Below are 24,168 nucleotides of genomic sequence, written 5' to 3' on the forward strand. Positions count from 1 at the left end.
GAAAGCTGGGTTGGGTGAAGACAATTTTAACATCTCAAGGGTTTACCTTTTCATACAAAGAGTACACCAGAAGGGCCGGGCGAGGTGGCTCACGCTTGTAATCCCAGCACTTTGGGAGGCTGAGGTGGGTGGATCATGAGGTCAAGAGATCGAGACCATCCTGGTCAACACGGTGAAACCCCGTCTCTACTAAAAATACAAAAATTAGCTGGGTGTGCACCTGTAGTCCCAGCTACTCGGGAGGCTGAGGCAGAATTGCTTGAACCTAGGAGGCAGAGGTTGCAGTGAACCAAGATCGCGCCACTGCACTCCAGTCTGGTGCCTGGCGACAGAGTGAGACTCTGTCTCAAAAAAAAAAAAAAAAAAAAGAGTACACCAGAAGATTCCTCTCAGCCCCAGGGCATCCATTTGCTTCCTTGAGAGGATATACTCCAGACCTCAGGTTCTCCTATAAACCACACAAAACTCTGAAGGGTAGCTGAGGACATACCACTTCATAGTTTCCAAAGTAAAACTTTGACCTAAAAACATTCTGATAAGATCTCTGTGCCCACAGACGATAAACAAAAAAGACCACAGAGATTTTCTACAATACAGTGTCAGGGGATTATTCTTTGATGTCTTCGCATGGGAAATATTTACAAACAGATAACCAATCTAATTAAAAGTGCCATTTACATTTAATGCTTAGTCAGAAAATTAACTAAAATACAGAATAAAAAAAGTACACTAAAGGACAATTAGGTGATAATGTGAATTAGGGAGAAAAAGTTGGCATTTGGGAACACCAGAAGGAACTCCATTTAAGATCTTACTGAAAGCCAGAGTGAGGTTGGAGAAATGGGGCCGGGGGTTAGACTTAAGACCCTGCTTGGGAGACGAGAAAAATATAGCAGAAAACCAGTTTCCCATGGAGTGTGAAAATAATTCAGTGGCAGGCAATTAGACTAAGATGTCTTTAGTCTTTGATTCCTACGTTAAAAAAAATCTAACGAGGCTGGGTGAGGTGGCTCACACCTGTAATCCCAGTACTTTGGGAGGTGGAGGCAGGCAGATCACCTGAGGTCAGGAGTTCGAGACCAGCCAGGCCAACATGGTGAAATCCCGTCTATACTAAAAGTACAAAAATTAGCCGGGTGTGGTGGTGGGCGCCTATAATCCAAGCTACTCAGGAGCCTGAGGCAGAAGCTTGAACCCAGGCGGTGGAAGTTAAGTGAGCCGAGATCGCTCCACTGCGTCACTGCCCTCCAGTCTGGGCAACAAGAAAGATACTCCATCTCAAAAAAAAAAAAAAAAAAAAACTAACTCAAATGCATTGTTTTGTAAATTACTACATTGAAAGAAACAAACTTCAGGCTTAACCAACTATAAATTGCCAATTAAGTTCTGATTACATAACCGGAAATTTTTCACCTTTATTGTACAAATTAAGAAACGATATAACTACCTAATTAATGAACTTCGTTTTCTACATCATGATCCTTATAGAAGTCTTTCCTTCAAGTCCCGCCCATAAGCCACAAATTACAAACCATAGCTGAATGCTCTACAATTTTTGAATTACTCTGAATATATTCTTTAATATTTTTGTGGCGACTTCTGTACTTTTTTTTTTTTTTTTTAATCGAGAAAGAGTCTTGCTCTGTTACCCAGGCTGGAGTGCAGTGGCGCGATCTCAGCTCACTGCAACCTCTACCTCCCAGGTTGAACTGATTTCTCCTGCCTCAGCCTCCCGAGTAACTGGGACTACGAGCGTGCACCACCATGCCCAGCTAATTTTTGTATTTTTAGTAAAGACGGAGTTTCACTATGCTAGCAACGCTGGTCTTGAACTCCTGACTTGGTGATCCGCCCACCTTGGCCTCCCAACGAGCTAGTATTACAGACGTGAGGCACCGCACCCGGCCTGTACATTTTTAATAGGAGAAAAGAGGAACTGGGAACCCACGAACCAAAGCTCTTCCAATTCATGAATCCTCACCCCAAGTCAGGATTCTCCCCTGACGACCCTCCTGTGGTCCCTGTACAATCTGCGAGACGCGGCGCTGAGGATGCAGAGCTGCCCACAGAGCGTTCCAGGCCAGAGCACAGTTACTGCACAGGGAAGAAACAGGACGCCCCTGCCCGGCTGTCAGTGCAGCCGCCATCTTATGCCTGAAGGGAACTGAGGCCGAGCCGGGCCAGGAGAACTCGGGGCGCAGATTGTGGAGCTGACTATGAGGAGGCCCGAGTCCTGCCACAGCCACTTCCACCCGTTACAACCAGCCCTTCCCCTCTTTCCGGATATCGTACCCGGCACTCTTACCATTTCCAGGCTTCCAGGGGATTCCGGCATCTTAGCTGTGATCTCCTAATACCTGCTGGTCACAGAGCCACAGAGGATGGGCCTCCAGGAGCACAAGACACAAAAATGAAGACAAGACCCGCAGCTCCGGCTACAGCGAGAGACAAAGGCCCCGCCAAACCCGGAAGCCGCCCTGTCCGCTTCAACTGCGTGGCTGATTGGACGGTTCCCAGCTTAACGTCTCTGATTGGATTACGTTTAAATCCCCGCCCCCTCAGGCCATGATTGACGGAAGATGTGATGCGATGCGGGGCTGAATAAAGAGTGACAGCCTAGGTTGCAGCCTTCTCTGACAGGGTTTCTTCCCTGAGCTGAGCCAGGCTCACCCCAGAGGGTATTTGCATTTATCCTTGTGTATAAGATCATATGCATTTATAAATAAATTGTATGGGGCCAGGCGCGGTGGCTCACGCCTGTAATCCCAGCACTTTGGGCGACCGAGGTGGGTGGATCACCTGAAGTCGGGAGTTTTAGACCAACCTGACCAACATGGAGAAACCTTGTCTCCACTAAAAATACAAAATTATCCGGGCGTGGTGGCACCTGCCTATAATCCCAACTATTCGGGAGGCTGAGGCAGGAGAATCGCTTGAACCCGGGAGGCGGAGGTTGCAGTGAGCCGAGATTGCACCATTGCACTCCCGCCTGTGCCTCAAGAGCGAAACTCTGTCTCAAAAAAATTAAAAAATAAATTAAATAAATAAATAAAGTAGCTGCCAGAAACCCTTGAAATTCTGGATAGTGACACTTCTACAAGAGAAGCCAGATTTTTTTTAGGTTTGTGCTCATATAGTACTGTTTACCATAGGGAATAAACCTCTCAAGAAATTATAGGTTGAGGGGGGAAAGGAAATTGCAGAAGCACACAGTGGCTCAGACCTCTAATCCTAGCACTTTGGGAGACTGAGATGGGAGAATTATGTAAGCTCAGGAGTTCCATTGCAGCCAGGGCCACATAGTAAGATTTTGTTTCCGTGAAAAAATTAGCCAGCCATGGTGATACATGTCTGTAGTCCCAGCTACTTTGGTGGCAGAGGTTGCTTGAGCCTGGAAAGTCAAGGTTGCAGTGAGCCATGATTAGTTGCACCACTGCCATCCACACTGAGTGATAAAGTGAGACCCTGTCTCAAAAAAACAAAAAAATGGAGATGCATTTTGAAGACACAGAATAATTTTAGGAGATAACTAAGGGATGAGCTTAGAAAATCAAAGCCCAATAGCACATTATTTATTTTTATCACAGAAAATATTTGAAAACTTTTAAAGGAGAAAAACTTTAGAGAAACTAAATTTAAGAGTTTAATTGAGCATAGATTGATTGGTTAGCCAGTGGATCCAGAGTAGGCTGAGAGAGACTCCAGCTCAGCCACATGATGAAAACAGATTTGTGGATGGAAAAAGCAAAGTGACACAAAGAAAATGGAAGTGGGGTACAGAAACACCCAGATTGATTACAGGTTGGGACTTGTCTTATTTAAACATAATTTGAATACTTGATGTCCTTTTATTGGCAAAAACACAGTGGCTGATACAATAATGTGTTACAGTCTATTTATATATCCAGTTAGGTTTCAGTTTACTATGTACAAAAAAAAACCTAGTGACCAAATTTAAACAGGAAAGGGGGCAACTTTAGGCATAATTAATTTAACAATTTCTCCCTTTTGATCATCTTCTCAATTCTGAGAGATATATCAAAACTTTAGACATTGCTATTACTCTGTCACTATCAAATATATATATATTTTGTCTCAAATCCCACTGTGAAATAGCAGAACTGTAGGCACTGTGGAAACAAGGACTTCAGGTTATTTTTTTTTTTTTTTTTTTTTTTTTGAGACGGAGTTTCGCTCTTGATACACAGGCTGGAGTGCAATGGCGCGATCTCGGCTCACCGCAACCTCCGCCTCCTGGGTTCAGGCAATTCTCCTGCCTCAGCCTCCTGAGTAGCTGGGATTACAGGCACGCGCCACCGTGCCCAGCTAATTTTTTTTTTTGTATTAGTAGAGACGGGGTTTCACTATGTTGACCAGGATGGTCTCGATCTCTTGACCTCGTGATCCACCCGCCTCGGCCTCCCAAAGTGCTGGGATTACAGGCTTGACAGGTTATTTTTTTTAAGGGTTACAGTAGAGGGGATCTCCTTGTATTGGAATCTGCTGTTTTCAAAAGAATAACCAAACCTGACCTATTTTAGGATTTACCTATTTCATTAAATTTTCAGTTTGATTATGTCACATTTAGCATGATTGACTCCATTTGCTTTGATTTGATCTCTATGGGCCTAGTGCAAAAGCTCAGTCCAGAAGAATGGCCTCCAACAATTATGTTTAAAAAATTCCCCACCCAGCCGGGCGCAGTGGCTAACGCCTGTAATCCCAGCACTTTGGGAGGCCGAGGTGGGTGGACCACGAGGTCAAGAGATCGAGACAATCCTGGTCAACATGGTGAAACCCCGTCTCTACTAAAAATACAAAAAATTAGCTGGGCATGGTGGCACGTGCCTGTAATCCCAGCTACTCAGGAGGCTGAGGCAGGAGAATTGCCTGAACCCAGAAGGCGGAGGTTGCGGTGAGCCGAGACCGCGCCATTGCACTCCAGCCTGGGTAACAAGAGCAAAACTCCGTCTCAAAAAAAAAAAAAAAAAATCCCCACTTTTGGTTAAGTTCTCACATAGGTAAGAGTGTGACCAAACCTTAGTGTCTCCATGACAATCTCAGTTTCCGTTATTTTTAGTTTTTGTCTTTATCAGGTCATTCATAGGGCATGGTGTTCTCATGGTCACACAGGTATTAGAGTTTCTGTCAAAGAGAGATCATTTGACATTCTAGAAATGACTGCATGTAAACATTTATAACTTTTGAGAGAATACAGCGTAGTAGGGAAACTACTATTTTAACTGTAAGGAAGAGAATACTAAAGAGTTTCAAGTATGCTTTTTAGCCAGGGTCCCATGAACTCACCAACTAACATTAAATAGATCAAATAATTAGCTATATAAATAATCTCCTCATTTCAACCAAGCAGCCTAATTATTCATCTCCAACAACTGAATCTCTATAATACTTGATGTATTTCTCTATGTGCAACTACAAGTACTGGCAAATGCACAAATACTTCTTTGCTCATCCAGTAAGTAATCTAGAGAAATGCTATTATTTAGCACAGCTTTAGTAAGAAAAATTAAAGTCTATTGTGTAAACATAGCCTTTACAATAGAATATTGTATAAAGCCCTATTATGGAAAATGAATTTCTAACTATTGCCTCATTTAATCTAAGCCTTGGGAAAAAAACTAACAAATGATGCCCACTCAGAAGAGTTATGGCCTTGTGGCAATGCTCTTCAACCTATTCTGAATAAATTATCTTTTTTTCTGAGACGGAGTTTCGCTCTTGTTACCCAGGCTGGAGTGCAATGGCGCTATCTCGGCTCACCGCAACCTCCGCCTCCTGGGTTCAGGCAATTCTCGTGCCTCAGCCTCCTGAGTAGCTGAGATTACAGGCACGCGCCACCATGCCCAGCTAATTTTTTGTATTTTTAGTAGAGACGGGGTTTCACCATGTTGACCAGGATGGTCTCGATCTCTTGACCTCGTGATCCACCCGCCTCAGCCTCCCAAAGCGCTGGGATTACAGGCGTGAGCCACCGCGCCCGGCTTTAAATTATCTTTAAATTATGAATTAGGTTAACAGCAGTGGACCAATATTCTGTTTCTCTTATTATGAGGCAAGAGATGTCTCACTAAAATTTCTCACCCGAATTGGTACTTTATCTTTTACTTATCAAGGCATAAGTTTGTTCATACATAATGTTGGGTGCAAAATTGAGTGCACACAAGAGACCCCTTTATATTTCTGTTGTTTGCAGAGCCATAAGATAAAAGCAGTGCTCTAACAGTATCATGATAGCAGAAATGTCTTGATTTTTCATCCTATGAAAAAAGTGATTTACATCAATGCTGCCATCTTCTTTTCATGAGAAACTTCCCTGTTTAACTTTATCTTAAGATTTCCAATGAGTATACAATTGGAAGAGTTTGGAGGACACTTTTTCAGTTGTGACATTATCGACACAAGGTTCAAGTTCCTGAAGTCTTTCTGCAGTGTAGATGGCAAGCAGACTCAATCTCTGGGTTCTAGATTACAAAAGGGTTTTACTGTCCTCAGACAATAGACCATAAAAGTGATGTTTACCTGGTGAAAATATAATTTGCCATAATGCAATGAAGCTTTGCTCCATTTAGTCATATTAGATTTCAGTAACAGAAGACAAATGAGGTTCTATTATCAGGCACATAAGCCATCCAATGACAATTTTATAATAGTTAACACAGTTTTTCACTCTAAGTGAATCTGATTGTCATCAATCTGCAATTACAAAAGCAATCCAGTCAATTTAGTTCACTTTTCTCAATACTATTGTATCTGTAATACCTTATTTAACAATTTTATAACTTCTCCAGTGAAATAAGTATCTTTATTATTGGAGATTTACTATTTCAAAAATGTCCCATGAGCAAAATATATTTTTAATACTACTTTAGCTACTGTTTTTTGTTTTGTTTTGTTTTGTTTTGAGACGGAGTTTCGCTCTTGTTACCCAGGCTGGAGTGCAATGGCATGATCTCGGCTCACTGCATCCTCTGCCTCCTGGGTTCAGGCAATTCTCCTGCCTCAGCCTCCTGAGTAGCTGGGATTACAGGCACGCGCCACCATGCCCAGCTAATTTTTTGTATTTTTAGTAGAGACGGGGTTTCACCATGTTGACCAGGATGGTCTCGACTTCTTGAACTCGTGGTCCACCCGCCTCAGCCTCCCAAAGTGCTGGGATTACAGGCGTGAGCCACCGCGCCCGGCTACTTTAGCTACTGTTATAACATCAGACTTTTTGCATAAAAGAAAGTTTATTATACAAGAAAATATGCATTAAACATGACAATTGAATAAAATTTCTGTATAAATGGGGGCCAGGCGCGGTGGCTCACGCCTGTAATCCCAGCGCTTTGGGAGGCTGAGGTGGGTGGATCACGAGGTCAAGAGATCGAGACCATCCTGGTCAATAAGGTGAAACCCCGTCTCTACTAAAAATACAAAAATTAGCTGGGCATGGTGGTGCGCGCCTGTAGTCCCAGCTACTCGGGAGGCTGAGGCAGGAGAATTGCCTGAACCCAGGAGGCGGAGGTTGCAGTGCCAAGATCGTGCCATTGCACTCCAGCCTGGGTAACAAGAGTGAAACTCCGTCTCAAAAAAAATTCTGTATAAATGTTTAAATAGTTCATCAGGTAGCAGAAATGCAGGTGAAGTTTTGCTTGTCTTCTCAGGATTATATGTTTGAGAGAAAAAAATGGTTCTAACCTAGTTTGGCAATTTAGAATAGTCATCACACACACACATACATTTAATTTATATTTAACTTAGACTATTTTTTATCTCTTTTGTGATGAGTAATAAAATGCAGTGCTTTTGATAAAGGAAGATTTAAGAACCTAGGAACGAACAAGTCACTGCTGTCCCGATTCTCCATGAGTTCACTTAACATTAAATTTGCATTCTTTTTTTTTTTTTTTTTTGAGACAGAATTTCACTCTTTCACCCAGACTGGAGTGCAGTGGTACGATCTTGGCTGACTGCAACCTCTGTCTTCTGGTTCAAGCTATTCTTCTGCTTCAGTGTCCCAAGTAGCTGGGATTACAAGCACCTGCCACAACACCCAGCCCATTTTTTTTTTTTTTTCTAGAGACAGGGTTTCACCATGTTGGCGAGGCTGGTCTAAAACTCCTGATCTTGTGATCCGCATGCCTCAGCCTCCCAAAGTGCTGGGATTACAGGCGTGAGCCACTGCGACCAGCCTATATCCTCTTAAATTTAGGTACATAGCACTGATAACTGAGAGGTTAGCATAGGTAATTTGACTTGGACCATAGAGTTTATTCAAATGGCATGTCCAAAAAATTTTAGTACTGGCTAATTTAGTATAAAAATATGGCAGAGTATTTTCATAATATACAACTAATTTTTGTTTTGCCTGGATTACTAGTTTTATGAAAGCCGTTCTCTTCATTAGAATTCTCACAATTCCTTCCCAGTCCAAACCATCTGATTCTAAAATTATCAGAAACCTGTACTCAACTTCTCTGGGTCCTTTCCACCTTTTTATGAACCTCCTTAAGGACACAATACTTTAAAAATGTGTATGCTTTTGAAGCTTTTAGAAACTATGTTAGAATTAAATCATTAACTGTGGAAATAACTTAAAATGGTTATAAAGAAACAAATTAAAAACTTGAAGACCAGGTGCTGTGGCTCACGCCTGTGGAGGCCGAGGTGCGTGGATCATGAGGTCAGGAGTCCAAGACCAGCCTGACCAATATGGTGAAACCCCATCTCTACTAAAAATACAAAACTTAGCTAGGCATGGTGGTGCATGCCTGTAGTCCCAGCTACTCGGGAGGCTGAGGCAGGAGAATAGCTGGAATCCAAGAGGCAAAGGTTGCAGTGAGCCTAGATAGCACCACTACACTCCAGCCTGGGCAACACAGCGAGACTATCTCAAAAAATAAAAATAAAAAAAAAAATGATTATATCTGTGCTCTACAATAATCTATCATAATAACCATAATTAGACCTGCTGGAAGGAAGATCGTGGCATGACCTGCTTATCTGGAGCAGAAAGAAAGAGCTTATGGAATGCCATGCTCTGTGCTTAAGGGAGGAACCCCTCTTGGAAGCACAAGAATGGGACCAGACTTGCTGACTTCTATTTACAAACCCTCTAGTGTGTTTAATGATTAAATCTAGAATAGAATTTGTTCTATATGCCTCAAAGGAAATGCCAAACCGCCCTAGCTATCTCACTCACACCCCTACCACATTCTTGCTTTGTGTTATATACCAATAAATAATGTGGGTCTCCAGAGCTCAGGGCCTTTGCAGACTCCACACTCGTGTTGGCTCCCTGGTCCCCACTTTTTGCATCCTTAACTTGCCTTTTCCCATTTCTTTGAATCCGCTGTCCCTTGCAACCTCCACGGTCCATGTCAGGGCTGGTCCCTGACAAGACTAATAGCATATACTCAGGTATATTAGATTTTTATAAATTTCATGCAATTTTAGATAAATATTAATAACATTTATTAAAATATGAGTTGAGCCGGGTGCGGTGTCTCATGTCTGTAATCCCAGCACTTTGGGAGGCTGAGGTGGGAGGATCACAAAGTTAGGAGTTGGAGACCAACCTGACCAACATGGTGAAACCTCGTCTTTACTAAATATACAAAACTTAGCCAGGCGTGGTAGCAAGTGCCTGTAGTTCCAGCTACTTGGGAGGCTGAGGCAGGAGAATTACTTGAACCCAGGAGGCGGAGGTTGCAGTGAGCTGGGATCATGCCATTGCACTCTAGTCTGGGCGACAGAGTAAGACACTGTCTCAAAAATAAATAAATAAATAAATAAATAAAAATAAAAATGAGTTGAAGAAGGTCAAGCATTATTTTAAATTTTACAATGTTTTTTATGTAATTTAATGTATGAAGTAATCCTGTTTATTACTCTTTGGATGTTGCATTGGCACACTGCAGCATCTAAAAGTTAAGGGTCAAAGAAAGTATTTGTTTTGTTTTGTTTTGTTTTTTTTTGAGATGGAGTTTCACTCTGTGGCCCAGGCCGGAGTGCAATGGCACAATTTTGGCTCACTGCAACCTCCGCCTCCCGGGTTTAAATGATTATCCCTTCTGCCTCCCAAGCAGCTGGGATTACAGGCATGCATCACTAGGCCTGGCTAATTTTTTTTTTTTTCAAGTCTCTCTCTTTTTTTTTTCTGTAAATTACTGGGGTGCAGGTGGTAATTGGTTACATGTTTAAGTTCTTTAGCTGTGATTTGTGAGATTTTGCTGCATCCATCACCTGAGCGGTACACACTGCACCATATTTGTAGTCTTCTATCCCTCACCCCCTTCCACTTTTCCCCCAAAGTCAGCAAAGTCCACTGCATCATTCTTATGCCTTTGTGTCCTCATAGCTTAGCTCCCACGTCAGTGAGAACATACGATGTTTGGTTTTCCATTACTGAGTTACTTCACATAGAATAATAGTCTCCAATCTTATCCAGGTCACCGCAAATGTTGTTAATTCATTCCTTTTTATGGCTGAGTAGTATTCCATTGTGTGTGGGGGTGTGTATATATATGCGTATATATGTATATACATATATGCGTGTCTATACATACATGTGTGTATACATATACATATACATATATACACACATATACATATATATCTGTGATATCAGACAGATATATAAATATGGTGGATATATCTCATATCTGTGATATCACAGATATATTCACTCATATATATATGTTATATATAAAACATCCATATACACACACACAATGGAAAATATATATTTGTATATATATATTTATATATATGTCACAGTTTCTTTATCCACTCCTTGATTGATGGGCATTTGGGGTTGGTTCCATGATTTTGCAATTGCGAATTGTGCTGCTATTAACATGCATGTGCAAGCATCTTTTTCACATAATGACTACTTTTCCTCTGGGTAGATACTCAGTAACATGTTTGCTGGATCAAATGGTAGTTCTACTTTTAGTACTTTAAAGACTCTCCAAACTAACACAGGAACAGAAAACGAAACACGACATGTTCTCACTTACAAATGGGAGTTGAACAATGAGAACACATGGACACAGGGAGAGGAATATCACAAATTCAGGCCTGTCAAGGGGTGGGGGGCAAGGGGAGCAATAGCAGCAGAAGAAATACCTTATGTAGATGACGGGTTGATGGGTGCAGAAAACAACCATGGCACATGTACACCTATGCATGTTCTGCACATGTATCCCAGAACTTAAGTATAGTAGTAATTTAAAAAAAGGATTGCCACACTGTTTTTATAGTGGCTGTACTAATTTACATTCCCACCAGCAGTGTAAAAGTGTGCCCTGATCACTGTATCCATGCCAACATCTACTGGTTTGTTTGTTTTTTTGCTACCTGGTCAGCACTTGTCAGACAACATGTTCCCAGCTGAATGAAAGCACAACAAAAGAGGCTTCAGAGGCCAGCCAGCTTGAAGATGCTGCTGAGAGTGACATTGCATCTGAGGAAAAAAGTGAGTCAGCTGAGCCATTTGTATCACCAGCCTCTTCTGTGGAAAGTACATTATCGGTGCTTGAGGCATCCAGTAAGAAGCAGGTGTCTCATGACTTCCTGGAGACCAGGTTTAAAATCCAGCAGCTTTTGGAGCCTCAGCAGTACATGACTTTTCTGCCCCACCACATTATGGTAAAAATCTTCAGGTTACTTCCCACCAAGAGTTTAGGGGTCCTTAAATGTACCTGCTGCTATTTCAAGTTTATCATTGAGTACAATATCAGGCCAGCAGATTCTCGCTGGATTTTATTTTTGATTTTTATTTTTGATCATGGCCATTCTTGCAGGACAAAGGTGGTATTGCATTGTGGTCTTGATTTGCATTTTCCTGATTATTTGTGATGTTGAGCAATTTTTCATATGTTTTTTGGCCATTTGTGTATCTTATTTTAAGAATTTTCTATTCATGTCACTTGCTTCTAGAGGATAACAAAGATATCTTTGTTTTTATTGCATTTGCTTTTGGGTTCTTGGTCATGAAATCCTTGCCTAAGTCAATGTCTAGAAGGGTTTTTTCAATGTTATCTTCTAGAATTTTTATAGTTTCAGGTCTTAGATTTAAGTCCTTAATCCATACTGAGTTGATTTTTGTAATAAAGAGATGAGGATCCGGTTTAATTCCCCTACATGTGGTTAGCCAATTATTCCAGAACCATTTGTTGAAAAGAATGCTGTTTTCTTTTTTTATTTTATTATTTTTATTTTTATTTTTTTAGAGACGGGGTTTCACCTTGTTGGCCAGGCTGGTCTTGAACTCCTGACCTCAGGTGATCCACCTGCCTCAGTCTCCCAAAGTGCTGGGATTACAGGCATGAGCCACCACACCCGGCCTAAGAATGCTGTTTTCATTTGCTTTGTCAAAGGTCAGTTTGCTGTAAGTATTTGGTTTATTTCTGGGTTCTCTATTCGGTTCCGTTGGTCTATGTGCCTATTTTTATATCAGTATCATGCTGTTTTAGTTACTATGGCTTTATAATATAGTTTAAAATCAGGTAGTATGATGCCTCCAGATTTGTTTTTTGTTTTTGTTTTGTTTTGTTTTTGCTTAGTCTTGATTTGGCTATGCAGGCTATTTTTAGTTTCATATAAGTTTTAGTATTTTTTTTTTTCTAATTCTGTGAAAAATGATGGTGATATTGATGAAGATTGCATTGAATTTGTAGATTGCTTTTGGCAGTATGGTCATTTTCACAGTATTGATTCTATCCAACCATGAGCATGGGATGTACTTCCATTTGTTTGTGTTGTGTAGTTTTTTCTTTGTAGAGGTTTTTTCCTCCTTGGTTAGGTATATTCCTGTTTGTTTATTTGTTTGTTTTGCAGCTATTGTAAAAGGGGTTGAATTCTTGATTTGATTCTCCACTTGGTGGCTGTTGGTGTATAGAAGAGCTACTAATTTTTGTATATTAATCTTGTATCTGGAAATTTTACTGAATTTTTTAAATCAGTTCTTGGAGCTTCCTTGAGGAGTCTTTAAGGTTTTCGAGGTAATGATCATATCATCGGCAAACAGTGACAGTTTGACTTTCTCTTATTAATTTGGATGCCCTTTATTTCTTTTCTTGTTGTTTGATTGTTCTGGCTAGAACTTTCAGTACTATGTTGAAGTAGAGTAGTAAGACTGGGTATCCTTGTCTTGTTCCAGTTCTCAGAGGGAATGCTTTCAACTTTTCCCATTCAGTATGATGTTTTCTGTGGGTTTGTCATAGATGGTTTTTATTACATTGAGTTATGTCCCTTGTATGCTGGTTTTGCTGAGAGTTTTAATCATAAAGAAATGCTGGATTTTGTCAAATGCTTTTTCTGTATCTATTGAGATAATTACATAATTTTTGGTTTTTAATTTTTTTAAATTTTATTTTATTTTTTCAGACAGAGTTTCACTCTTGTTGCCCAGGCTAAAGTGCAATGGTGCAATCCTGGCTCACCACAACCTCTGCCTCCTGGGTTCAAGTGATTCTCCTGCCTCAGCCTCCCGAGTAGCTGGGATTAAAGGCATGCACCACTACGCCCGGCTAATTTTGTGCTTTTAGTAGAGATGATGTTTCTCCATGTTGGTCAGGCTGGTCTGAACTCCTGACTTCAGCTGTGGCTGCTGTAGGGATGGCGGTGACTTTCCCAGGTCAATGGAGTTATGTTCCCAGGAGGATTATGGATGCCTCTGCTGTGTGATGCAGGTTGTCAGGAAAGTGGAAAAAAGCTGGCAGTAACAGGTCTCACTCAGCTCCCACACAACCCAAAAGGCCAATCTAGCACCCACCATGCACCCTCCAACAGCACTGAGTTTGTATCCAGGCAATGGGTTAGCAGGGTGGAGAACTTGCCACAGGCTACAAGCCTCCTGCTGAAAGCGGCAGGACTTTTTTTTTTTTTTTAGATGGAGTCTCGCTCTGTCACCCAGGCTGGAGTGCAATGGCAGAATGTCAACTCACTACAACATCCACCTCCCAGGTTCGAGTGATACTCCTGCCTCAGCCTCTCGAGTAGCTGGGATTACAGGCATCTGCACCATGCCCAACTAAAAATTAAACAAATGTGCCTGGTGGTGGGGGCATGACCTTTGGACCTGGGAGAAGATGCAGGTGGGTCTAGGGTAGGGGGCTCTGCAGAACAGGGCCTGTGATTCAGTCCACTTACCTGAGCATCCACCCACAGTTGTGGCACCAGCTGTGGAGCCTGGTAATGGAGGGTAGAGAATAAACTCCCTAGTGTGTGAGTCCATTCTCACACTGCTATAAAGAACTACCTGAGATTAGCCGGGTGAGTTGGCTCACGCCTGTAATCCCAGAACTTTGGGAGACTGAGGCAGATGGATCATGAGATCAGGAGTTCAAGACCAGCCTGACAAACATGGTGAAACCCTGTCTCTACTAAAAGTACAAAAATTAACTGAGCGTGGTGGCACATGCCTGTAATCCCAGCTACTTGGGAGGCTGAGGCAAGAGAATCACTTGAACTGGGGAGGCAGAAGTTGCAGTGAGCCAAGATTGTGCCACTGCATCCCAGCCTGGGTGACAGAGCAAGACTTCGTCTCAAAAAAAAAAAAAATGCTCAGACTGGGCAGTTTATTAAGAAAAGAGCTTAAATTGACTCACAGGTCTGTAGGCTGTACAGGATGCATGACTTGGGAGGAAGTCATCCATTTCTCATAATCCTAGCAGCCTAGAGAGCTGGCTAAAACACCCTTCAAAGATTACATTTTATTTCTTTATTTAGAGACGGAATCTCCTCTGTAATCCAGGCTGCAGTGCAGTGTTGCAATCTCAGCTCACTGCAAGCTACACCTCCTCGGTTCAAGCAACTCTCCTGCCTCAGCCTCCTGAGTAGCTGGGACCACAGGTACCCGCCACCATGTCCAGCTAATTTTTGTGTTTTTAGTGGAGACAGGGTTTCACCATATTGGTCAGGCTGGTCTCAAACTCCTGACCTCAGGTGATCCGCCTGCTCAGCCTCCCAAAGTGCTAAGTCCCAGTCATTCCTCTCATGGGAAACATAAGATGTATGAGACCCAATAATTCTACCAACCTCTCCTCAGCCACAGTTTACATATTCTTCCCATACTCTTAGGTGACAGGAGGTCTTCCTTCTGGACTTGAAGTCCACCCAGTTAATAGTTGGCCCTGAGCTCTGAAACTCTGATCAGAATCTGAGAGGATGCATCCAAACACAGAAGAGGTCATGAGGGCCTCATGTTCTGTGAAAATGACCTTTTGATGTTTATTTGGAGTGTCTCAGTCCCTAAACAGAATTGAAGCCCAGAGGATACTGCTGCTTTAGTCACTGAATTATGCCAAAGTTCTAGGAAAGTGTGCTTTAATACATATATGTGTGCTGAATAAATGAACCCCAACCAAAACATTCCTAGATATCTGAATTGATGTGGAAACTCTCTTTCAGCGTCCTGATCTATCTATATCAAGGACAAAGACCAGCTACAAAGAAAAATTAAACCTCCTTTACAAAATACAAAAACAGATTTTCTTTTTACATGCTTTCAATACAAAAAGTAAAGACTGTGGCAAAGTATTTAATTATTGTTTATACCTTAGTGCAGGGGTCCCCACCTTTCAGGTTGTGTACCAGTACTGGTTCATGGCCTGTTAGAAACCAGTCTGCACAGATTCTCATAGAAGCTAAAACTCCGTTGTGAACTGCCCATTCAATGGAACTAGGTTGCACAGTGTTTATAACAATCTTGGTTCATGGAAAATTGTCTTCTATGAAACCAGTCTCTGGCTCCAAAAAGTTAAAAGACTACTGCCTTAGTAAACATCAGAGAACTTATACTACAGAAACTCTGTACATATAATGAATGTGGAAAGAATTTTCTCCAAATTACACACCTAAAAACTAGTGTTCATTAAATAAAGATTTAGAGATTTAATACATCAGAGGAAGTAATAAAAAACATCAAGTCTGCCAGACATGATGGCTCATGCCTATAATCCCAGCACTTTAGGAGGCCAAGGCAGGCAGATCACCTGAGGTCAGGTGAAGTTGCTGCCACTTCTGCACTGGCACCCAAGATTGGCTCCCTGGGTCTGTCTTCAAAAAATGTTGGTGATAACATTGCCAAGGCAACGGGTGACTGGAAGGGCCTGAAGATTTTAGTAAAACTGACCGTTCAGAACAAACGAGCCCAGATTTAGGTGGTGCATTCTGCCTTGCCCTGATCATCGAAGTCCTCAAGGAAACACCAAGAGACAGAAAAAAACAGAAAAACATTAAACATGGCTCGACAGATGAAGAACCGATCTTTAGCCAGATAACTTTCTGGAACCATTAAAGAGATTATGGGGACTGCCCAGTCTGTGGGCTATAATGTTGATGGCTGCCACACTCATGACATCGTAGATGACATCAACAGTGGTGCTGTGGAATGCCCAGCTAGTTAAGAAGCACGAAGGAAAATATTTCAATAAAGGGTCATTTGACAACTGAAAAAAATACACACACACACACACACACACACACACACACACCCATAATATATACACAAATACATCGGTATCTCCAAAAGCAATAGAAGAGCAGTAAGATCATGCAGTGGCTTATGAGCAAGAGTAAACGAGGCCGGGCGCGGTGGCTCACGCCTGTAATCCCAGCACTTTGGGAGGCTGAGGCAGGCAGATCACCTGAGGTCAGGAGTTTGACAGCAGCCTGACCAACATGGTGAAACCCTGTCTCTTAAAAAATAAAAATAAAAATAAAAAAAAGAGTGAACATTGGCTCTCACTGTAAAATTAAAGAGATCACTAAAGAAAATGGAGAATCCTTAGAAGAGTCAAGAGTATAAGATGAAAGATGTTCCTACTTGTAAATATGAAAAAACAGGGCAGGCATGGTGGCTCACACCTATAATCCCAGCACTTTGGGAGGCCAAGGCAGGTGGATTACAATGTCAAGATTGAGACCATCCTGGTCAACATGGTGAAACCCCATCTCTACTAAAAATACAAATATTAGCTGGGCATGGTGGCGCACACCTGTAATCCCAGCTACTCGGGAGGCTGAGGCAGGAAAGTTGCTTGAAGCCAGGAGGCGGAGGTTGTGGTGAGCCAAGATCCCGCCATTGCACTTCAGCCTGGGTAACAAGAGCGAAACTCTGTCTCAAAAAAAAAGAAAGACGAAAGAAAGAAAGAAAGACAAAAGAAAGAAAGAAAGAAAGAAGGAAAGAAAGAAAGAAAGAAAGAAAGAAGAAAGAAAGAAAGACAAAAAAAAAACCAGGCTTCTCAAAAATTACTGGAGCAGAGCTTCTAAAAGCACATTTTAAGTCTTGACTTTCTCCTTGACCTTTGGTGGTCCTCTTGCATACATCATCTCCATCATTCACTCTCGCCCTCTGGGAGTCTGGTTACTGTCTTATGTCTCATGTCTCTTCACACTGCAGGGCTATTTCCTTTCCTCCAGACAAGTGAGCTGATCTGGCTTGGAGATAGTGACAGCTATTTTTTTTTTTTTTTGAGTTGGAGTTTCGCTCTTGTTGCCCAACCTGGAGTGTAATGGCACAATCTCGGTTCGCTACAACCTCTTCCTCCTTGGTTCAAGTGATTCTCCTGCCTCAGCCTCCTGAGTAGCTGGGATTATAGGCATGTGCCACCATGCCCAGCTAATTTTGTATTTTTAGTAGAGACGGGGTTTCTCCATGTCGGTCAGGCTGGTCTCGAACTCCTGACCTCAGGTGATCCGCCTGCTTTGGCCTCCGAAAGTGCTGGGATTGCAGGTGTGAGCCACCGTGCCCAGCATGACAGCTGTTTTATTAGAAAAAAAATGACATAACTATTGCTGGGGATTCTCCAATTACAAGCCTTGTACTGTGCTCAGTGGAAAAAAAAAAATTAAAGAAGTTTCTAGAAAATTATCCCAAATTGTTTTCTTTTTTTTTTTTTTTTTTGAGACGGAGTTTCGCTCTTGATACCCAGGCTGGAGCGCAATGGCGCGATCTCGGCTCACCGCAATCTCCGCCTCCTGGGTTCAGGCAATTCTCCTGCCTCAGCCTCCTGAGTAGCTGGGATTACAGACACGCGCCACCGTGCCCAGCTAATTTTTTGTATTAGTAGAGACGGGGTTTCACCATGTTGACCAGGATGGTCTCGATCTCTTGACCTCGTGATCCACCCGCCTCGGCCTCCCAAAGTGCTGGGATTACAGGCTTGAGCCACCGCGCCCGGCCCCAAATTGTTTTCTAACAGAACTTTTAGAATATTTAAGTATTTTAAATCCATGGGTTCTTAGTTTCACTATCCAATACTGCTGAATCGAAAGTAAGTGGTGAAAATGAATATTAAAATGTGGGCAATAATATTTTATGCCCTGAATTTCTAGATTTACCACCAATCTAGAGTAAAGGATACAGATCAGCTCAAGAAAAAGAAGATTTATGTCAACATAAAACATCCTGAAGATTTTTTTCTACACCAGCAAATTTCTAATTATATCTTGGAAAAAGGAACTGAAATTAATTCATGCAAAACAAAAAGAAACATTCTACACAGAAAGGAAATGAAACCCTGAGGTAGTATTAGAAATTATGTATTAAAGTTATTCTTACCCAGAAAGACCAGGTTTCAGTAGTTCTCTAACATCACATCTCTATAAAAATTCTGCTGAGCAGGGTTCAGGAATTGCCACTCCTCCAGAGATAATTCTATGGCTACATCCCTGAATGTTTAATGTCAAAAAAAAAAAAAAAAAAAAAAAAAAACCCACATTTTCCAAGGGGCTGAGTTCTTAATTTGACTACAGGTGAAGTAAGTTAAGAGAACTAATTCTGACTTATTTGGGTGACTGGAAATATCTAACACAGTAACATTTAACACAGTAATATTCTCTAAAACATTCTATAACTCTAAGAAAAAAGGATGCATGCCAGCAATTTCTGCTTCTGTAAAGGAAATATAGGCCACACTGACTTGCCCTTACCAAACTCAAGAGAGCAGCCCCTGTGACCTTTTTCTGTAAAACAAAAGGGTGAACTCACCTCTCAATAAAGTATCCGGAAGCCCTCATACTAGATCCTGGACTCACCTCACCATAGAAGTATGTGAGGCACTTAATTAAAAACAGGGATGTTTCCACCCAGAACAATAGAATCTGTAGGGAGGGCCCAGGTGATGGCATTGCTTTGAATTGGTCATGTGATCCTACGAGAAGACTGGGTGAGAATCACATAGCTGAGCACTGCCTCTCAAGCCTCAGTGTGCATATAAATTATTTGCTATTCCAGGCCTCACAGTAAGTAATGGTGTGCTGCAGGTTTGGAAAGGGTCTATAAATTAGCTTCTGTTAACAGGTCCCCTGTTAATGCTGATGTTGCTCCCCATAGACCCATTTAGCAGCAGTCAGCTAGAGAAAGCAGACACAGCACACAAAGTCCCTTACCCAAAAACCCTTATCACAACAAAAATACTTTTTATCTAAAGAAAGAGTGAATATTTCACTTTCCAAAGTGAAATCCAAAGAAAGAGTTCATCAATCACCATCGTGAAACATGACATTCTCTGTATGCCCTTTCAATATTACAGAGGCTGGAGATGGGGACAATGTCTGAGTAAGACTGCATTTGGAAAACAACCTGTACACATGCATTAATGCAATGTTTATGGAGAATGTACTGTGTGCTCAGGAGTATGTCACAGAGCACTGTGCTGGGAACTTCGTATCATGTATGTTAATTTTCTCAACTCACTAAGAGATGGGTACTAAGTGTCTCATAATTCCCTAGATTTAAATGCAGAGACCAGCATTTCTATTTCTTCTTCTGTTTTCCTACCATTGATTTTAAAAAGAAAATATATAGAATAATAGCTCAATATAAACAGATGGGAGATATATAGAAAGGAGGTTTAAGTGCAGTTCAGAGAGATTTTTAATTTTTGTGTTTGTATTTACTTTATTGAAACTTGTGAAGAAGCTACTAAAACTGCAGAGATGGAGAACAGGTTGCTGGATGGAATGTCTCTAACTAAAAAGAATAAATTTAAGGCTCCAAAGTATATATTTTTCCCATTTATCTGCTTTTGGGTTTCAAGAAATTGTGAGCATCAGTTCTAGAGAGAAGAAGCAACCCTAAACTCTGACGTCCTCTAAGCAGTACTGTGAGAGATTCCAGTGTGGAGTCAGACCTGGACAAGGTTCTGCAGAGGGTGAATCTGGGCAGTGTTGGGACAGACAGTGGATCCTAAGCTTCTGATCTCTATGCTGTTGAGTATTTTTAGTTCTGTTTTTCCTAAGCCTGCCCAACAGAAATTTGATTCCCAAATTTTGTGATTTTCTTTTTTTTTTTTTTTTTTTTTTTTTGAGGCTGGAGTGCAGTGGCAAAATTTTGGCTCACAGCAACCTCTGCCTCCCGGGTTTAAGTGATTCTCCTGCCTCAGCCTCCTGAGTAGCTGGGATTACAGGTGCATGACACCACACCCAGCTAATTTTTGCATTTTTAGTAGAGACAGGGTTTCACCATGTTGGCCAGGGTGGTCTCGATCTCTTAACTTTGTGATCTACCTACCTCAGCCTCCCAAAGTGTTGAGATTAGAGGCGTGGGCCACCATGCCAGCTGATTTTGTGTAATTTTAATCTATTTAAGCCACTTCCATATCTCTAACATACAATAACAAGATATTTAAGCAAATCTCTTATGTTTTACTAGAGCAATTATATTATAAGCTAAATATTCATTCTTAGTAAGGTAAAAGCAATACAAATAATAATAAGAACTTATTTTCTACCCATGAATAGCTTTTTAGGAGTGGCATAAACTTACTCTTAACAATAAAAGGGAAGTGACCCAAATGAAGCTTAATGATTCTGTGTACTTCCCATCTTTACACTGACCATATGATGCTAAATTCAAACATTTATTAATGTGCTCTAAACTGAAAATTCTGAATAGTAGGGACCATGACTGCTTCATCTGTTTTCCTAATGGTCACATGAAAGAGAAGGAATTAGCTGATTGGTCAGTTTGAGTATTCAAATCACCTCATTTTTTACCAAAGAACAGGAAAACTAGAACAACTCCCATCTAGGTACAAAGCAAGGAGACCCTTTCTGTGAGGGAAGAAAAAACCCTAGATGAATAATTTCTCTTCCTATGAAATAAGAGCAGAATTAGACCTTCTTATCAGTCTGACCCCACTCTGCATAGGACATTCCCAAATGTTTCATATGTACACAGGTGTTGGTTAGATTGTCTTCAGTGACCCTGGGCTGATGTTTCCATAGTGATCCAGGCAGGAGACTCAAGGTGACTTTGTGGGGTGTGAATTAAAAAATAAAACCTCCCTAGTAGAGCTGCAGACCCTGGATCCAGATGTGGTATCCCCTGTCCCTGATCAGCTCACTCTGAGTTAAGAGAAAGAACAAAAATACCCTACTTCAGTAACATAGTTTATAAGGAGGCATAGTTTTGATTTTAGCTCTAGATATTTTGGGGCCTGACGTCCTACTGCTAAGGTGCTCATTTAAAGTTAGAGATTCTGCCACAGGATTCTGCTGACACCAGAAGCCTCTCGCTCAGCTGTAGCAGGTCACTGGACAAGATCTGGAAAACTCAAAGGACTCCACTCTAAGAGTGCAGCTTAAGATGTCTATGTTGACCTCTCAGCATACCAAAAAAAAAAAAAGTCTTCTATGAGGTTTCTGTATGACTACAACCCAAAATCTAGCCTGTCTCATAGATCCAAGGCAGAGGCCAGCTTTTATGCACAGATTCTGGGTGGAATCAATGTGACTCTGCAATCTTGGAATTATAGTAAGTAGAGTAAAACCAGGAGAAAGATTCTCTCATGGAGGCTCCTTCAACACTTTCTAAAAAATATTCTGACCTAAAAGGAAAAAGTTGGGGTAAACTAAGTAGGGAGTTTATTTGGGCTAAAGGTTGAAAATTGCTTGAAGTTTGCAACCCTAGAGTATAAAGTTGCCCTGAACACACACTCCATCTTTTTTAAATTGCACCAACGTAAAGCAAAGCTCTAGCTGATGCAGGTGTGTTGTTTAGGCGTTAGCAGTACTGCCCTCACTGTGTACTCATTGGACAGTAGCGCAATCCCAGGAAGAGGATGGTTACAAGTGTATTTTTATTTTTTTATTTTTATTTGTATTATTATTATTTTTTTTGGAGACGGAGTTTCGCTCTTGTTACCCAGGCTGGAATGCAATGGCGTGATCTCGGCTCACCGCAACCTCCACCTCCTGGGTTTAGGCAATTCTCCTGCCTCAGCCTCCTGAGTAGCTGGGATTACAGGCATGAGCCACCATGCCCAGCTAATTTTTTGTATTTTTAGTAGAGACGGGGTTTCACCATGTTGACCAGGATGGTCTCGATCTCTTGACCTCGTGATCCACCCACCTCGGCCTCCCAAAGTGCTGGGATTACAGGCGTAAGCCACCGTGCCCGGCCCACAAGTATATTTTTAAAGGCAAAATGGGGCCAGAAGCAGCAGCTCATGCCTGTAATTCTGGCACTTTGGTAGGCTGAGGCGGATGGATCACATGAGACTGGAGTTCAAGACCAGCCTGGTCAATGTGGTGAAACCCCATTTCAACTATAAATACAAAAAGATGGCTGGATTTGGTGGCTTATGCCTGTAATCCCAGCTAATTAAGCTCTGTAGTTTCTCTCAGTATAAAGAATCCTTCCACCTGTAATCCCAACACTTTGGGAGGCTGAGGTGGGCAGGATTCACCTGAGGCTGAAAGTTTGAGACCAGCCTGACCAACATGGAAAAACCCCGCCTCTACTAAACAAACAAACAAAACAAATTTAGCTGGGAAAAAAAATTCCAATTGTAATCCCTGCTACTTGGGAGGCTGAGGCAGGAGAATTGCTTGAACCCATGAGGCACAGGTTGCAGTGAGCCAAGATAGCACCATTGCACTCCAGCCTGGGCAACAAGAGCAAAACTCCGTCTCAAAAAAAAAAAAAAAAAAGAATCCTTCCATGACTGGTGTGAGCAGGTTGGGACACCTGCAGGGGAAGCTCACCAGGAATAACCAACCAACTTGGTATTCAATGATATCCTTTTGTGGACTCAAGATTGGCCTTAGCTTAGAGTCACTGGGCTTGGGTGTCCATTTGCCAATCAGGATTGTTCACTTGGTTTTATATGAAAACACAGTGCTTGAGGAATGTAGCAAAATCACTCAAATTCAGTGTTCGTAAAGGAAATTAAACTGTGAGGCATTTCTATTATATATCTAAACAAAAAAAATCAGTGTATATCCCTTTCAGACAATACATATATGTCAATTATTGCCATAAAAATTATTTAATAAACATTAATGACATGTAAATACTTCTAGAAGGGGCCAAGTACCATTTTATAAAATTTACCATTAAACACAAGAGATTCAGGTGACAAGATACTGAAGAGATTCAAAATATTACAAATTCCCCACCTTGCAAAAAAGAGAAACTGATGTTTTGATGTATCTATGTAATTCACCAATTAATTTACTTAATGTCCCATGGAAATGTATTCATTTTCTATAGCCATAATAGAAATTATATGTCCTGGCCGGGCGTGGTGGCTCACACCTAATCCCAGTACTTTGGAAGGCCAAGGCAGGCAGTTCACAAGTTCAGGAGTTCAAATCCAGCCTGGCCAAGATAGTGAAACCCTGCCTTTTCTAAAAATACAAATTAAAAAAAAAAAAATTAGCCAGACATGGTGGCAGGCACCTGCAATTCAAGCTACTTGGGAGGCTGAGGCAGAGAACTGCTTGAACCCGGGAGACAGAGGTTGCAGTGAGCTGAGATCACAACACAGCATTTCGGCCTGGGTGACAGAGTAATACTTCTTTAAAAAAACAAAAAGAAAAAGAAAATATATGTCCTATTACTTTCCCTGGTAGCATTCTTAAAGGTATGCCCAGAGATTCTGTTTGAAATCACCCTCACAAAAGAACAGACCAGAGAAACTTAACTACACTAACTCTGTTGGAGAAAGAAGTAAATAAAAATTTCTACCAATTAAAATATATGACTAGGCCAGGCATGGTGGCTCACGCTTGTAATCCCAGCACTTTAGGAGGCACACGTGGGTGGATCACAAGGTCAGGAGTTTGAGACCAGCCTGGTCAACACAGTGAAACCCTGTCTCTACTAAAAATACAAAAATAAGCCAAGTGTGGTGACGGGCGCCTGTA

At 41.5% G+C, this 24,168-nt stretch overlaps 2 protein-coding genes and 1 non-coding gene across 3 annotated transcripts in view; 1 reads left to right on the forward strand and 2 right to left on the reverse strand.

Annotated features, from left to right (window-relative positions):
- The window catches only part of LOC105710984 (zinc finger protein 430-like), a 39,172-nt gene extending 36,700 nt beyond the window's left edge, over positions 1-2,472 (reverse strand). The window contains 1 exon segment of the mRNA XM_064381571.1: positions 2,306-2,472. Within this exon segment, the coding sequence (XP_064237641.1) occupies positions 2,306-2,335 (30 nt within the window). The 5' untranslated portion in view covers positions 2,336-2,472.
- Positions 1-24,168, forward strand: part of LOC105710986 (zinc finger protein 93) — a 491,114-nt gene that overhangs the window by 268,578 nt on the left and 198,368 nt on the right. The gene's annotated exons all lie outside the window — the stretch shown is intronic.
- On the reverse strand, positions 21,959-22,084 carry LOC135276879 (U4atac minor spliceosomal RNA). Its single transcript, XR_010344433.1, has one exon. It is a non-coding gene; the product is annotated as a U4atac minor spliceosomal RNA (small nuclear RNA).

The sequence above is a fragment of the Aotus nancymaae genome, unplaced genomic scaffold (genome assembly GCF_030222135.1).
Source record: "Aotus nancymaae isolate 86718 unplaced genomic scaffold, 86718_ANA_hifiasm-v0.15.2.pri h1tg000028l, whole genome shotgun sequence".
NCBI lineage: Eukaryota > Metazoa > Chordata > Mammalia > Primates > Aotidae > Aotus > Aotus nancymaae.